Genomic DNA, 18,135 nt, shown 5'->3' on the forward strand with positions numbered 1-18,135 from the left:
ACTACCCTCATCGACCCTCTGGGTTACCTCCTCAAAAAATTCAATCAGGTTAGTCAATCCGTGCTGACTGTCCCTAATTAATCCTTGCCTTTCCAAATGTGGATTTATCCTGTCTTACAGGATTTTTTCCAATAATTTTCCCACCACTAAGGTTAGGCTGACGGGCCTGTAATTAATCGGCCTATCCCTTCTTAAACAAGGGTACTACATTAGCAGTCCTCCAATCCTCCGGCACCATGCCCAGATCCAAAGAGGACTGGAAAATGATGGTTAAGGCCTCTGCTGTTTCATCTTTTACTTTGCTCAACAGCCTGGGATGCATTTCATCTGGGCCTGGGGACTTATCTACTTTCAAAGCTGCTAAACCCCTTTATACTTCCTCTCTCACTATATTTATTTCATCCAGAATATCACACTCCTCCTCGATAGCAGTATCTGGATTGCCCCTTTCCTTTATGAAAACAGATGCAACGTATTAGTTAAGAACTTGTATTTGTATAGCACCTCGAATGGAGTGAAACATCCCAAGGCGCTTCACAGGACTATTAGGAGATAAAAAAGGGATTTTACATCTACTTTCATATTCTGATTGAAACAGCATACTAAATTCCATGCGATACAAACCCCGTTCTGGTACTTTTTTGGCGATGCAAAATATTTTTGGTTGAGCATAACTAGCAAAATATTTTATAAGTCAATAACAACTTTCACTTATACAGCATGTTTAAAAGAGAAAATTGTTACAAGGTGCTTCACAGAGACATTAGAAAAAAATTGACGCCGAGCCAAAGGAGGAGATATTAGATGTCGTCAAGAGTTGGTGAAAGTGGTGGGTTTTAAGGAGGGTCTTAAAAAAGATTGAGGTGCGGACAGGGTCAGAGAGAAAATGCCAGAATAAAGGGAATGGGGGATGGTGGATACAAAATAGGCCATATTTGGAGGAATATAGTGTTGTCAGATTGTTGAAAGGCTGGAGGAGACTACAGATAGGGAGGGTTGGTGCCATGAATGGATTCAAACAAAAAGATGATCATGTACTGGTCAGCAAGTACAGGGGTACGCAAGTGAGCAAGACTTTTTGAGGGATAGGATACAGGCTGCATAGCTTTGGAGGAGTTGAAGTTTATGGAGGGTGGAGGATCGGAGGCTAGCAAGGAGAGCATTGGAATAACTAAGCCTAGAGGTGACAAAGCCATTGAAGAGAGGCATACATGGACAAAGTTAAAGGTAGAAATAGGTAGTCTTTATGATAAAGAGTATATGTGGGGGTCAGAAGCTCAGCACAAGGTCAAATAGAATGTAAATGCTGCAAACAGTCTGGTTTAATCAAAGGCAGTCACCAGGGAGGGGGACAGAATCGGTGGCAACCGGAGTTTCTGGTGCAGGCTGAAAATGACGGGTTTGATCTTCCCAAAGTTTAACCGAAGGAAATTGCAGCTCATCCATGACTGGATATCGGAGAAACAGTCTGATACTAGAGACAGTGGCGATGTCCGGAGAAGAGGTGGAGCAGTGCAGCTGGGTGCTGTCAGCATATGTGTGGAACCTGCTCCAATGTCTATGGATAATGATGCCAAGGGGCAGCAAATGGATGAGAAAGAGGAAATGACAAGAAAGATCCTTGCAGGACTCGAGAGATAACTGCAGGGGCAAAAGAGAAACCACTGCTGGAGATGTTGTGGCTACTATTGGTTAAAGAGTGGAACCAAGCGAGGACAGCCCCACTGAACTTAAAGGATCAGAGAAATTGGGAGGAGGATGGTGTGGCCAATCATGTCAAAGGTTGGAAAAATTTCAAGTAGGGTGAGGAAGGATAGTGCATCAGTTACAGTACAGACAATGCCATTTGTGATTCTGATGAGGCAGGGAGAATTGGAATATAAAAGGGATGGAAGTTATTTTACAGCTGTACAGAGCTCTAGTTGGATCCTATCTGAAGTACTTCATTCAGCTCTGGGTACCCCACTTCAGGAAGGATAGATTGGCCTCAGAGGGGGTGCTGCGCAGATTCAACAGAATGATACCGAGGCCAAATTATGAGGACAGGCTGAATAGACAGGGCTTGTATGCCCGTGATCTAATTTAAATGCTTAATATGATCAAAAGGAGTTGATAGGGTAGATAGAGAGAAACTACTTCCCCTGGTGGGGACTTAATCATAAAATTAGAACTAGGCCGTTCAGGGGTGAAGTCAGAAAGCACTTCTTCACACAAAGAGTAGTGGAAATCTAAAACTCACTTCTCCAAAAAGCTATGGAGGTAAGGTCAATTGAAAATTTCAATACTGAGATTGACAGATGTGTTAGGCGAGGGTATCAGGGGGTTACGGAACCAAAGTGGGTAGATAGAGTATCGATACAGATCAGTCATGATCTAACGAATTGTGGATTAGGCTTGAGGGAGATGAATGGCCAACTCCTGTTCCTATGTTCAAACAGAGTTGTGAGAAGATTAGCAGCATTTGTGAAGGGACATGGTTAAGACTTTACAGGAAAAGGCGGTTGAAGATGGGGCAGCAGTCTGCAAGGACAAATTAAGGTGGTGATTTGTAAACAAAACTTATGTCTGCAACCTTGTAAAAGCTCCATCATTAAAGCTATTTTCAATTACATAATGATTTATTTTTGTAAAAAGAAAAAGGCACCAAATACAGGTGTAAAGGATTAACTTAGAAATGACCAATTCTCAGTTTCTCCAAACTACTACAGAAAATTTTACAACCTTTTCTGGTAACTGGGATTCCACTTCTTTTTTCAGCCTTCTCAGAAGGAAAGGACGCAGCACTTTGTGAAGACGGCGAATGATCAGGATAGTTTCCTCCTCATTTAGGTCTACCTGTAAAACAAACAAACATAGATTTGGGTTACTTGTCCTCCTTATAGGGTATAATAAATATAATTGTTAAAAAGTTTTACAAAGCACACCCTAGCTTCTTCCATCTGGGGAAAAGAAAAAAAATCCTTAAAATGGGACACCATGAAATTAGATACTATGTTGCATTATATTATAAACATTTCAGGGTAGGAGAAAAGAGAAGCAATTGCCTAGTCTATAAAGTTTATTCATATTTTTGTAAACAAAAACGTGTTTTGTTGCTATTAACAGAGCACTCTCTTCATTCAAGAACATGTATGTGTGTATGAAAGTTAACAAAAAATATTCTGTACTCGTTTGAATAAATGCACTGCAGTGCGGTAAGAACACAGACCAGAAGGTCCCAAGTCTTTGCTCAGTTATCTGCTCTCAGCTGGGATACGATATTAGTTTCATCACCCTGGCCTTGGGTGGAGAAAGGTGAGGTATGTGAAAAAAAAAAATCAGCAAAGTTTCCCATTTCTAAATGGTTATTCCCTCTGTGGAAACTGGATGAACAGGATGAGATTCAGCTTTGTTTCCCCATAGTCAAATACCCCAATGCTAACTGGACTCTTACATGATTAGTTGAGTGAGGTACCGGAGGGCTGCCGGCATCTGTAGAATCGTATTCAACCAAGATTCAGCACTTTCAGGGAAGGCGAGGAAAGAAAAAGTGTGTGTTAAAAGACCTGCCAAATTCTGATTCTATCCACCCTCTGCTTGAAAGAATTTCATGATTCAGATCATTCTGATTGAGAGTTCCTTGCTTCTTCCACAATTAAATTGATGCCTTTTTTAGTGATTTTATTAAACTTCCTCATTTTAAATTCCATAAACATAGCAGACATGTACTTATTTAACAAGTTTAATAAACTGAAGACAGTGTGAGGAACGCTCGAGTAAGTTCACTTGACCAATCATTACTAGAGCCCACACCCTCCCCCACTTTTCACTTCAGAAACTGAAGTGCAGAAGAAGTGTTATTACTGTAACAGTTGATTTCAAAACAGCAAAAGGGATTCTACCTGCCTCTGGAATCATATAGCAATATTCCAATGCAGAGAAAAATCACACCACTTACACAGTTGTGCTGTTTTTTGTCAAATTTCTTTTTAAAAAGATAGTTTATAAGGATAGATTATGTGCATGCAGCAAAATAAAACTCAATCTTTTTGGGATGTTTATGTTCCTTAAAGCTATTGTTTTTAAAACTTTAAATGCAACTGTAAAACACTAGTGGCATGGTCTTTACCCTTTCTCCAGTCATGGCAAATGGAGCATTAAACCACTGTTCAAACGTGCTGCAGCTTTTGAAGATAGTAGGTAAAAGAAAGTTGAGAAGGGCCCAGAGTTCAGGAAGTTTGTTCTGCAGTGGTGTCCCAGTCAAGAGGACCCGACGAGGTGCAACATAGTGCGTGTTCAACACTTGGGTCAGTTTACAGTGATGATTCTTCATACGATGACCCTCATCTACAATCATGTATTTCCATCGAAGCTGCAAAATAGAGGAAACATCTGGTGAATCAAAATATCTGCCTCATAAATCCTATAAAAGGATGAATTATGTGATCGAGGAAGTCCAGAGAAAATCTTAAAATACTCACTGGCAAAATCTTAATCTAGTTATTCTTATTTTTCTTCGCATAACCAGGTCATCAAATAAAATTATAAATATTCAATGAGAATTTCCAAATCAACGGTGCATACAATTCTAAAAATTAATTAAGTTTGGGATCTTATCACCTATCAGAGAATTAATGTTAAAGTTGATAAAAATTTAGAATTAAGATTAATTTCCCTTAATCTGACAGTCACTACCATACCGACCAAAAATAGCTCAAGATATCCTACCAACTAAAAACTAAATCAAATCTGGTGAATAAAGTTTGCCAAATTTGTAGAAATATGTCTTACCTTAGCAAGTACATGTTTGTCCTTAATGATGTATTCATATGTGGTTAAAAGAACATTGAATTTTCCACTGCGCATCTGCGGAATATATGACCGGCGGAGAGCTGGTGTACCCTTAGACATAATATGAGAGTTATGTTACCATAACACACCAGCAAGTATTTACCAGTCTTTCTACTATAAGCTGTCAAATGTATATAATTCACAGAAACTTTGCAGTTAGTGCAAAAGCACAACATATATTTCCAGCTGCAGCAATACAAAGTTACCTTGCACTAATTGGTTTCCTTAGGAAAAAAATGCATTGATTGTTTCTAAAGAAAGCTTTAGATACAACTTTCCAGTTAAACTGTTCCATTGTGTTTACTCATTGTAATTCAGCCCACATTTATCAATAGGGTTTCTTCCCAATGCCATGCCAAGGCTCAACCTGTTCAATGCAAAAATGTAAAAAAACCTAACATATAATTTATTAGTTTTTAAATATATGTCAGTTCTCAAATTACTGCATTGCTCAAACAAGTGTGAATTCCAGTTTTTTCAGTTTTAATTAAAATTAAATTTAAAAAATATACATCTTGACAAATACTTGAAAAGCTCAGAACTGTGAAGTGCAAAAAAATAATCTACAAGCAGTCACAGTGGCAAAGGTAGAATGCACCAATATGTGGCACTGTGCACAAGGACTGTTTGTGCATAGTTCCTCTTCCATCCCTCATACTAATTTACTTATATACCAAAGCCTCCCGCTTGTCTAAACATGGACATTTTCTTCTCTTTAATGAGAAATGCAAAAATGCCAGAGATTATTATGCAATGTATATCAAAACTGAACTCCAAATTAGTGATAAATACACAATTTTAATTAACCAGTTAACTTAGTGTAAAAATACTAAAGTTACCCACCACAGGAACATTACATAGCACTTTTAACACAATCAATCATGTGTAAGCAAGAGTAATTCATTCAGTGCTGCCCACAATGACATCCTACTCGTGTTATTGCAGACTGATTAGTAGGTTGAAACAATACTAGTGTGCAAAATTTGTGCTCTTAAAATTCTAAATGAATTGTGTATTGCCATGCAGCTCTTCATGTTTCTTTCTCTTCTCTCCAATTAACTCATTATTCCTTTAAAAAAGGAGCGTTTAATATTCATCTGAAAATGCAAAAAATCACACTATAGAATTAGCTACCAAGAAGAAAATGACTATAAAACTGCAACAGGAAAATTTATTCAATACCAGACAAAAAAAAACTAACCTTGTAAGAAATCTTCACAACAGATGGGGCCCACTTATCAAACTCATATACCCAGTTGGACAAAGTTCTAAAAGGGAGGGAAAAAGATCTCGCTTATTATTACTTCTCAAACACAGCTGTTCAATTTCTAAATATTACAAAAAGTTCAAATTAGAAACAAGCATTAAATCATCAGAAGTCAATGAATTTATTGTTCTTCTAGCATTTCAAGGATTTAAGTGTTGCAAAGTTACATGCATAATTATATATTCAGTTCCGAATGAGATTAGGAATATCACCAAATTCTGAACCAGCACAAAGTGCAATAACAGTCAGGTTTGACTTACAAGAGTAAATGTAAAAACTGGAAGTTGGACTGAAATATACATGGGATTTGAGTTTTATGGCGAGTAATTAGTTTCAAAATGCTTAAATTTTTTTAAATATTTCAAACTGATCATTTTCAATGAAAATTGTTTGCAGAATACTCAGGATCTTTTTTATTTATTAAGTGGCAAGCTAGCATGTATACATACAATGAGATCAAAATTGAAGAACCAGCTGCTTAACAATACAAGACAGCCGCAAGTCAAAAAGGCAACCAGCTAAATATGTCTGCTAATAACACTACAGAGGCCTAAGTTTGCAAGGCTTTTCATCAATTTGTTAGATACAGCATGTAAGGAATGCTTTATATATTAATTTTGGGAAAAGTACTATGCAACTGAGGGTCAAGAATGTAGGGTCAGCTTTCATAGAGATAAAGCCAGAGTGCTCTTAATGTAAAATGTATCTGTTCAAGTATTTATTTTTAATATTTTTTTGAGGGAACACAAGGTTCAGAAACAGCGTCCTCAAATTGTTTTTGAAAGAAATTTCAAAATATACAGCTTCTTCTAATCAAGAATTAGTAGAATGCTTTTCCCTAAATTAAGACTTTTTCCATGAATGAGCAGCAGAAACCATTCAGCTTCAACTTTCAAATAATTTATTGTATTTTCAGTCCTACATGAAATCCATGCACGAATATTTTCAAAATCCTCAGAACTAATAGTTTTACATAAAACCTAGCATTAGTTATCCTGAGTGAGAAATTGGCTTAATTTTATTAATGTGAAATAGTCTAATATCCTTATTTAATATGCTATCTACATTCAGCACCTGCTCTTGCAGCAAGCACTGGTAGGGGTGGTCTAGTTCAGCTTCTGGTTCATGTGACCCCCAAGAAGTTGATTGAGAGATTGGGTCAAGGAGAGATGAATGGGCTTTTTCTTGTTTGAGGTGGTCAGTACTTGGCACTTATGTGGCACAAATGTAAACTGCCATTTGTCAGTCCAAGCTTGGATGTTATGGCTGTATGCAGGCAGGCATGAACTGCTTTATTATCAGAGGAGTTGTGAATGGAGTACAAACACTGCATAATTATGAGCAAATACCACCACTTCTGACCTGATCAGAGGGAAGGCCTGGTATCCATGTTTTGATCAAGGCTATGATTAGAGTGGTTCTGGCAGAATCTAAACTGAGCATCGAAAAGCAGACTATTGGTGGGCAGATGTTGCTTGAGGACAGTATTGATAACCCCTTCAATCACTTTAATGATGATTGGGAGGAGGCTGGTAAGGCAGTAAATGGCCACATTAGATTGATCCTGGATTGTGTGGATAGGACACAACTGAGCAATCTTCCCTATTTTTGGGTAGATTTTCTTTACTACATAATGGTTGGTTCCATCTGTGAGGATGTCCCAAAGTCATTCACATCCAAGTAATTATATCCGACATGCAACCAAGTATGTAGATTAGTGCAGCCACAAATTTGCATTACAAGGTGGATGCAGCTCTTCAAATCTCAACGGCGAGAGCGAAGAGGTCAAGCGCAGGCAGCGCGGAAGGAGCGTGTGGCAAACCAGTCCCACCCAACCCTTCCCTCAGCGAATGTCTGTCCCACCTGTGACAGAGTCTGTGGCTCTCGCATTGGACTGTTCAGCCATCAACGAACTCACTTCAGGAATGGAAGCGAGTCTTCCTCGCTTCCGAGGGACTGCCTATGATGATGATCTCCTCCCTATTTTATATTCCTACATTACAACAGTGACGACATTTAAGAAGTATTTTATTGGCTGTGAAACACTTTTGGATGCTTGGAGAACGGAAAAGGCACTACATAAATGTAATTTTTTTCCCTCTCTATCTGTACCATCAGAACAAGCAGACTGGCCCTCAAGTTTAATACTGCATTGAAAAGACAACACCCCAAACAATGCAACACACTCTCAGTACTTTACTGAGATATCAGCTTAGATTAAATCCTGACCCAGAAACTTCTGACACAGATGTATGGTGCAGTGCGACTATGGCTGTTTTTTATATCGCCATTACGGCACAAGGAGAACTCAAGCAGGCAACCATGACCAGTTCTAGATGTTTCCAGCAGCGTGCTTATGGTCCCAATCGGTATATTTGTTTAATGCTAACTTTTAAAGGCTGCACTCGGGACAGAATCATGTTTAGTCTTCTTTACAGTGAAATGGCACCCAGTGGCATACTGACAATATAAAATCAACATGACGACGAGTGGGAGAGGATACATATTAAGGACCCATTGAAAATATTAACTTGATGTAAACTCCTTGCTGATTTTCTAAGCATACTAAAAAAATAAAATTGTTAAAATGCAGAAAGACAGCTAGGGAATAAAGAGGTCAATCTAGCTGTGATGGATGAAGATATGACGAATATTTTGCATTAGCTTTCATATGCGGTGGCAGGGAGAATCTGTCCCGGTTTGATCCCCTGACATAATGGCTGATGGAGGTTTTGAAAAAGGATTAGAAGTCGGCCTCAAGAATGATACTCAGCTTGAAACACTTTTGTTACCCAGTTAGGCTGAAAAACTGGGTCCCAGGGTTATCAGAGAGGTGTTTAAAATAATGAAGGGACTAGGCGGTGTTCTTACTGACTGATTATTTCAATTAGATAGGTTAGGGAGGACCAGGAGTCATGTGTAAAGGTTACATAAGGATGTGAAGGTTTTCATTTCCCTGAGAATAGTAGACCTATGGAACAAGTTGCCGGCTTGTACAATGAGCGCCAACTACAAAGGAGAGCACAACTTCAAAAGAGAGCTGGACTAGTTCTTAGCTGGAGCAGTGATCACAGCATATAAAAAGATAGGCGAGATACCAGGTAATATAAATCATGGTCAATGTGGTGTCCTGGGTTTGTTCTGGTTGCAGAGGGGTTAGAAGAATTTTTTTCCTAAATTGGCCTTGGGTTTTTAAAATGTTTTTTTCCCCCTCTCCCAGCAAATTTCATGACTGTTGCTGAGTGGGGACATTGTAAATCACGATGCTTATGACATCACAACTGTGTAGGGCACACTCGATGGACCAGCTGGTCTTTTCCTGTACATTTTTGTATGCTCATATGTAGGTGCACTAGGAGGAGGATATAGAACAATTGTTAGAGAGAACTGTAGAAAGGGAATTGGTTGAGAAAATTGCAGAATTCCAAGTGGATAAGTCACCGAGCAGTATTGGTATAAATCTTGGCTCTTGAAGGAAGAGAGAGGGGAGATAGCAGAAGCCATGTCCACGATATTTCATAAGAATTAGGAACGGGAGTAGGCCATCTAGCCCCTCGAGCCTGCTCCGCCATTCAACAAGATCATGGCTGATCTGGACGTGGATTCAGCTCCACTTACCCGCCAGCTCCCCATAACCCTTAATTCCCTTATTGGTTAAAAATCTATCTGTGATTTGAATACATTCAATGAGCTAGCCTCAACTGCTTCCTTGGGCAGAGAATTCCACAGATTCACAACCCTCTGGGAGAAGAAATTCCTTCTCAACTCGGTTTTAAATTGGCTCCCCCGTATTTTGAGGCTGTGCCCCCTAGTTCTAGTCACCCCGACCAGTGGAAACAACCTCTCTGCCTCTATCTTGTCTATCTCTTTCATTATTTTAAATGTTTCTATAAGATCACCCCTCATCCTTCTGAACTCCAACAAGTAAAGACCCAGTCTACTCAATCTATCATCATAAGGTAACCCCCTCATCTCCAGAATCAGCCTAGTGAATCGTCTCTGTACCCCCTTCAAAGCTAGTATATCCTTCCTTAAGTAAGGTGACCAAAACTGCACACAGTACTCCAGGTGCGGCCTCACCAATACCCTGTACAGTTGCAGCAGGACCTCCCTGCTTTTGTACTCCATCCCTCTTGCAATCCAAATAGTGCTAGGGGACTGGAGGATAGCCACTGTAACTCCTCTGCTCAAGAAGAATGACAAGCCAGATAATTATAGACTAGTTAGTCTAATATCAGTTATAGGTAAACTCTTAAAATGCACAATACAAAATAAAATCAATCAGTGAACATTTAGAAATGCATGGCTTAATCAAGGGCAGCCAGAATGTATTTGCTAAAAGCAAATCATGATCGACAAATTTAGAAGTGTTTTTTTATGAAGAAAACACACAAAAGGAATGCAGTAAATGTCGTACATGGGGATTTTCAGTGTTCAGCAAGATGTTTTATGGGAGTAATCACAAAAATTCAAGTATGTGGTTTAAGAGGAAATGTAGCAGCATGGATGAAAAGTTAGGTGAGGGACAGGGTACAAGGGGTTAGGGCTGAAGGTTGTTGCTTGGATTGAAGAAAAGTTGGAAGAGGAGTACATCTGAGGTCACTGCTAGGTTCGGTACTTACAAATGATGTTGTCAAGGACAAAGGGAGCATTATCTCAAATGTAGAGTGCTTAGCAAACACAAAACAGAACTGTAAAAGACTTCAGGAGGACACACACAGATTAATGCAATGGGCAGACAGCTAACAGATGTAATTTAATGTGGAGAAATATCAGGTAATACATTTTAGGAGTTAGAACATGGAATAGTAACACTCCATGGAAAGACAGACAGTGAAGAATGTGGAAGAAGATAGATAAGGGTTCAAATACATAATTCCACGGAAGTTCAAGTACAAGCAGATAAATAATAGCATTTGGGTTTTTATAGCTAGGGGTATTAAGTAGAGATGATGATTTGGTACACAGCAATGGTTAAGTCACAATTAGAGTACTGTGTATAGTTATGGTGGCCCATTTTTCCCAAGGCAGGGAAAAGTCTGCAGTTTCACTGGAAAGAGAAAAACTAGATCATTTCCCATAATATATATGCAAGCACAACTCCTGACAAATTGATCAAAAGCATGAATCAGCTCACACTTGCACAAAAATAAAGGTCTAAAGTACAATAATTTTAGCAGACTTACGAGAGGGGTACAATAATGAGATAAGGTCCATTGAGTCTCTTGTGTTCCATCAGGTAAGTAATGAGCCCAATAGTCTGGATCGTCTTTCCAAGTCCCATCTCATCAGCCAGAATTCCATTCAGATTGTTATTGTAAAGAGAAACCATCCACTCTAGCCCTTGAACCTATAGATTGCAGTAGAAGAAAGCTCATTTACTACATAATACTTGGGATGCAACTGTATTTTCTTCTTGGAAAAATTATACGTTAACATTTCAACTTTAAGTCAGATATATTATACTTCTACACATGTCCATAGCTATGTTTAAAAGTGGCTTGTGATCAATAGCACATGGATCTTGCCCAAGCATTTACTTTGAGAGATTTACAATTACCAGGTTTTTTTTTTTTGCAGGCCTTAACCAACACAACTTTGCAAAACTGCAGTTTGCTTCTCAGGCATCTAGAATTTGATCATTTGCTTTAAACCAAATTTAATATGTAGATGAAATGGGATGAACCCCCTCCTCCCCCCCCTTTAAGATAGCAGGTATTGCAATTCCACTTTCACTTGAATAAAGAACATTTGGACAAATCTCACCAAAGCTATATTTATAAACATATAGGGCCCAAGTTTCCACACGATCAAAAACGGGCGCCCCTCCGAGCTGGGCGCCCGTTTTTCGCGCCTAAAAAAAAAAACCTCGTGATTCTGGAGCGTTCTGCAGCTCCTTGTCTGTTTGGCGCGGCGCCCAGGGGGGCGGAGCCTACACACGCGCCGATTTTGTAAGTGGGAGGGGGCGGGTACTATTTAAATTAGTTTTTTTCCTGCCGGCAACGCTGCGCGTGCGCGTTGGAGCATTTGCGCACGCGCAGTGTGAAAAAAACATTGGCACTCGGCCATTTTTGTAGTTCTTTGTAGCTGTTTAATTTTTGAACATTTTTTTTAAATAAAAGCACATTGCCATCAGCACTTGCAGCCTTCTCACTGTCTCCTCTCCTCCTCCTCCCCCCCCCCAGCGGGAAGAACGGGCGCCTCCTACCCCCCTGCGGGAAGAACGGGAGCCTCCTCTCACCCCCCACCGCGGGAAGAACGGCGCCTCCCCCCCCCCACTGCGGGAAAGAACGGGCGGGAGGAACGGGCGCCTCAGGCTGACTGCAGCATTCTCCGTGCCTGAAGCACTTTCACACAGGTAGGAAGATGGTTTATTTAATCTTTTCTTTGCTTATAAATGTTTATTCAGGTTGGATTTATTTGTAGAAGTATAAATAAGGATTTATTGTAGAATTTAATGAGTTCCCTTCCCCCCCCACCTCGTTCTGGACGCCTAATTTGTAACCTGCGCCTGATTTTTTAATGTGTAGAACAGGTTTTTTCAGTTCTACAAAAATCTTCACTTGCTCCATTCTAACTTAGTTTGGAGTACGTTTTCACTGTGGAAACTTTGAAATCAGGCGTCAGTGGCCGGACACGCCCCCTTTTGAAGAAAAAATTCTGTTCCAAAGTAGAACTGTTCTACCTGACTAGAACTGCAGAAAAAAAAAATGTGGAGAATTGCGATTTCTAAGATAGTCCGTTCTCCACCAGTTGCTCCTAAAAATCAGGTGCAAATCATGTGGAAATTTGGGCCCATAGAACTGCTAGAATATAAAATGATGAAAGAATAGTTTAAAAATTAATAGGATACAGAAAATTATGGAACTATTTCAAGTTGGTTATTTCTAAATTGCAAAACAATATTCTAAATGATGTATATTTATTGTAAGTAAAATAGGAGATGTGCACAGTACAGGAGTGAATATTATGTACAGATGTCTGCTTTTCCTCAATTTTCACCTCCCCAACAATGTTGATTTTTGTTGCATCGCGAATGTGTGACTTGTACAGTAGCCTCGTATGTCTTGCTGAAATGGTTATTATTCACGTGCTGACAAGTCATTCAAGCCTGGGGTGTATTATCCCTTTCCTCAAACATCCAATTTCTAGTGAGGGTCACTAGCAGTAGAATATTTGCTGCTGATCTCATTCTTTTTATTCACCTGGCTTGATTTGCCAAGGTTGTGCATATTTAATTTGAAAAAGAAAACGGATTCATTGTAATTGGAGATCAAAAACCTTCCACATAATTCTGTGTTGGAATTATTCATAGAGTATTTTCACCTTACCTGGTAGTGCTTAAGCGATCCATTGATCAGAAAAGTGGATTGTTTTTCTACCCTCTCTGTGACTGCATGAGCCACTGCATAATACGACTGGGACCCTTTCATTCCTGCTCGCATGCTGTATTCATCATCAACATCATGTCTAGCACATCTAAAATCAAAAAAGGTCAGTGGTAACAATAGTTTCCAACCACTGAAGCAAAAAAGTCCTTTTTAAAAAAAAAAGATTATCCTATTAATGGGAACATCAGAACCAGTGTTCTCACTCAAATGAAATAGAGCAAATGCCACATCTACATAAGCCCCATCAAAGCAAAAAAGATATTTTTTGTGGGTAATCCCAATTGTCTTTTATTCTCGTGTCATTTTCTCACTACCTTTAAAAGATACAGACAAATGCTTTTGGGGGGGCGGGGGAGGCACGAGGTTATAGAATCACAAATTTACAGCACAGAAGGAGGCCATTACGGCCCATCGTGTCCGCGCCGACCAACCAAGAGCTATCCAGCCTAATCCCACTTTCCAGCTCTCGGTCCGTAGCCCTGTAGGTTACGGCACATTTAAGTGCACATCCAAGTATCTTTTAAATGTGGTGAGGGTCCCTGCCTTCCTGCCTCTACCACTCTTTCACGCAGTGAGTTCCAGACCCCCAACATCCTCTCTGGGTGAAGACATTTCCTCTCATCTCCTCCAACCACCCCCAATTACTTTAAATCTATACCCCCAGTTGTTGACCCCTCTGCCAAGGGAAATAGGTCCTTCCTATCCAGGGCCCTTATAATTTTATATACCTCAATCAGGTCTCCCCTCAACCTCCTCTGTTCCAAAGAAAACAGACCCAGTATCTCCAATCTTCCTCTTAGCCAAAATTCTCCAGCCCAGGCAATATTCTTGTAAATCTCCTCTGCATCCTTTCCAGTGCAATCACATCTTTCCTGTAATGCGGTGACCAGAACTGCACACATTACTCCAGCTGTGGCCTAACCAGTGTTTTATACAGTTCAAGTACAACCTCCTTGTTCTTGTATTCCATTTGCCTTCTTAACTACCTTATCTACCAGGCCTGCTACCTTCAGGGATCTGTGGACCTGCACTCCAGGGTCCCTTTGTTCCGCTACACTTTTCAGTGTCGTACCATTTAATGTGCATTCCCTTGCCTTGTTACACCTCCCCAAATGCATTACCTCACACTTATCCAGTTTGAATTCCATTTGTCACTGTTCTGCCCACCTGACCAGTACATTGATATTTTCCTGCAGTCTGCAACTTTCTTCATCATCAACCACACAGCCTATTTTAGTGTAATCTGCAAACTTCTTAATCATACCCCCAACATTCAAGTCCAAGTCATTGATATATAGCACAAAAAACAAGGGATCTAGTACTGAGCCTTGCGGAACCCCACTGGATACAGCCTTCCAGTCACAAAAATAATCAACTATGCTTTGCTTCCTGCCAGAGTCAATTTTGGATCCAACTTGCCACTTTGCCCTGGATCCCATGGGCTATTACTTTCGTGACCAGTCTGCCATGTGGGACCTTATCAAAAGCTTTGCTAAAATTCATATACACATCATACGCACTTGCCCTCGTCGACCCCCCTGGTCCTCCTCAAAAAATTCAATCAAGTTTGTCAGACAATACCTTTCCTTGAAAAATCCATGCTGATTGTCCTTGATTAATCCGTGTCTTTCCAAATGAAGATTCCAAAATGAATAATTTTCCCACCACCAAAGTTAGGCTGACTGGCCTGTAATTAATCTGTCTATCCCTTTCTCAACAAAGGTACATTTGCAGTTCTCCAGTCCTCTGGCACCACACCTGTACCCAGAGAGGATTGGAAAATGATAATCAGAGCCTCTGCTATTTCCTCTTTTGCTTCTCTTAACAGCCTGGGATACATTTCATCTGGGACTGGGGATTTATCCACTTTCAAAGCTGCTATGTTTATCTCGTCTAATATGTCACACTCCTCCTCCCTCACTGCAAAGTCTGCATTGCCCCTCTCTTTTGTGAAAACGGATGCAAAGTATTCATTAAGAATCCTACCCACGTCTTCCACCTCCAGACACAGATTTCCTTTATGATCTCAAATAGGCCCCACTCTTTTCTCTAGTTATCCTCTTGCTCTTAATGTATTTATAAAACATCTTTGGATTTTTCCTCATTTTACTTGCCAACATTCTTTCATACACTCTCTTTGCTTTCCTGATGTCTTTTTTTTTTTTACTTGCACCCCTGCACTTCTTGTACTCCTATAGAGTTTCTGCAGTGTTGAGTTCTCGGTATTTGTCATAAGCTTCCTTTTTTTTCTTTTTCTTACTCTTTATGTCCTTTGACATCCAGGAGGCTCCAGATTTGTTAGCCCCTTTTATTTTAAAAAGGGAACATGCTTGCTTTGTACCTTCAGGATCTCTTCCTTGAATGCCTCCCACTGCTCTGACACTGATCTACCATCAAATAGCCATTTCCAGTCCACTTTGGCCAAATCCCATCTCAGCTCAACAAAATTGGCTTTACCCCAATTGAGAACTTTTATTCTGGGTTGACCGATCTCCAGTTACTACGCCGGTGGAAAACAAGTGGAACCAATAAAACGCAGGAGCCCTGTTATATCAGGTCCTTGCCGGTTTCCACAAATGATAGCCATGGGTGGAGAGTTCCTCAGTTCCTCAGACAGGAGTGCCTGTTACTGAGCATGTTCAGGGCCAGACATTTCAAGGGTAGCCAGTACACCAAGAGATGAGGCGTGGAGCCTTCATACGGGCACATGTATGCTCCACTGATGTGATTCTGGTCTTAAAAGGCCTTTCTTTGAAAAATAAATTGCTTCCTGAACGTAGGGGCTGATCAGAGCAGTGGCAGTGTCCACGGTCAGGTGAGGGCAGAGGCCCCCCACAGAGAGAGGGGGCAATTGTTTTATCTTGTCCTGACACAAGGTAAAACAATTGCACCAAGCTGCACTAGCACCTCACTGACCCCATGCAAATGAGTTGCCTGCCCATCTTGCAAAATGTTGGAAGGTATTGGCAGGTATGACCCCCAGCACAGCCAGCAGGATCGCTGATTGTGGAATTTTGGAGCCAAAGTGTGTAAATGGAATCTAGTATCAGCCAGGAACAAACTCTCAATATCATAATTCTACCTATTAACCTTTTCCTCCTAAATTATGATATTGAGGAGGGAGATTCATTAATGTGCAATACAGCACAAGAGATTTCTCATTCTCCGCACTGACTTCTCACAACCATCAACTCTGGGGTATCCTTAGAAAGTGTACCAAATAGTGCCCAAATCAGTAGCAGAAGTGGATGTGGACGTGGAGAACAAGAACTTGCATTTAAGTAGCACCATTAACATCCAAAAGGGCACGAACATGTGTGTGCCCTTGTGCGCATGGTCGGCACCGCCTTCTTTTGCTCATGTGCACCCTTCTGCACAGGTCAGCACGAGCCCTGCTACCCTTACGCTCTGTGGGCCAAAGCCCATCACAAGATTTGTGCAAGGGGGGGAGGGCGAGAGAGAGTGAGAGTGAGAGTGAGAGTGAGAGTGAGAGTGAGAGTGAGAGTGAGAGTGTGAGAGTGAGAGTGAGAGTGAGAGTGAGAGTGAGAGTGAGAGAGTGAGAGTGAGAGAGTGAGAGTGAGAGAGTGAGAGAGTGAGTGAGAGAGTGAGTGAGAGAGAGAGAGAGAGAGAGAAAGAGAGAGAGAGAGAAAGAGAGAGAGAGAGAAAGAGAGAGAGAGAGAAAGAGAGAGTGAGAGAAAGAGAGAGTGAGAGAAAGAGAGAGTGAGAGAGAGAGTGAGAGAAAGAGAGTGAGAGAAAGAGAGAGTGAGAGAAAGAGAGAGTGAGAGAAAGAGAGAGTGAGAGAAAGAGAGAGTGAGAGAAAGAGAGAGTGAGAGAAAGAGAGAGTGAGAGAAAGAGAGTGAGAGAAAGAGAGTGAGAGAAAGAGAGTGAGAGAAAGAGAGTGAGAGAAAGAGAGTGAGAGAAAGAGAGTGAGAGAAAGAGAGTGAGAGAAAGAGAGTGAGAGAAAGAGAGTGAGAGAAAGAGAGTGAGAGAAAGAGAGTGAGAGAAAGAGAGTGAGAGAAAGAGAGTGAGAGAAAGAGAGTGAGAGAAAGAGAGTGAGAGAAAGAGAGTGAGAGAAAGAGAGTGAGAGAAAGAGAGTGAGAGAAAGAGAGTGAGAGAAAGAGAGTGAGAGAAAGAGAGTGAGAGAAAGAGAGTGAGAGAAAGAGAGTGAGAGAAAGAGAGTGAGAGAAAGAGAGTGAGAGAAAGAGAGTGAGAGAAAGAGAGTGAGAGAAAGAGAGTGAGAGAAAGAGAGAGAGAGTGAGAGAGAGAGAGTGAGAGTGTGAGAGAGAGAAAGAGAGCGCGGGGGCGAGAGAGGGAGGGGGCGGCGAGAGAGAGAAAGAGAGCGCGGGAGCGAGAGAGGGGGGGGGGGCGAGAGAGGGGGGGGCGAGAGAGAGGGGGGGGCGAGGGAGAGAGGCGAGGGAGAGAGGGGCCAGGGGGAAACGGGCCAGGGCAAAACGGGAGGGGGGGGTGCCAGGGCAAAACGGGAGGGGGGGGGGGGGCCAGGGCAAGAGAGAAGTGGTATCAGAGGACAGAGAATGGAAGGTGTGAGTGGGGTGCGGGGGGAGAGAGAAAGAGGGGTAAATCGGAAGGAGCGGGGGTGTAGAGAGACAGAAATGTATGAGAGAGAGCGAGCGCGCGCGAGAGCGAGAG

General features: G+C 41.1%; 1 protein-coding gene across 3 annotated transcripts in view; it reads right to left on the minus strand.

The window, feature by feature from the left end:
- The window catches only part of LOC139264606 (probable global transcription activator SNF2L2), a 171,616-nt gene that overhangs the window by 83,215 nt on the left and 70,266 nt on the right, over window positions 1–18,135 (minus strand). For all 3 annotated transcript variants that reach the window (XM_070881356.1, XM_070881337.1, XM_070881346.1), the window contains exons 15-20: window positions 13,429–13,576; window positions 11,284–11,447; window positions 6,032–6,098; window positions 4,771–4,881; window positions 4,109–4,351; window positions 2,722–2,835 (exon numbers count right to left, since the gene is read on the minus strand). In XM_070881356.1, the coding sequence (XP_070737457.1) occupies window positions 2,722–2,835; window positions 4,109–4,351; window positions 4,771–4,881; window positions 6,032–6,098; window positions 11,284–11,447; window positions 13,429–13,576 (847 nt within the window). The remainder of the gene's footprint in view (window positions 1–2,721; window positions 2,836–4,108; window positions 4,352–4,770; window positions 4,882–6,031; window positions 6,099–11,283; window positions 11,448–13,428; window positions 13,577–18,135) is intronic.

This window comes from Pristiophorus japonicus, chromosome 1, assembly GCF_044704955.1.
Source record: "Pristiophorus japonicus isolate sPriJap1 chromosome 1, sPriJap1.hap1, whole genome shotgun sequence".
Classification (NCBI taxonomy): Eukaryota; Metazoa; Chordata; class Chondrichthyes; family Pristiophoridae; genus Pristiophorus; species Pristiophorus japonicus.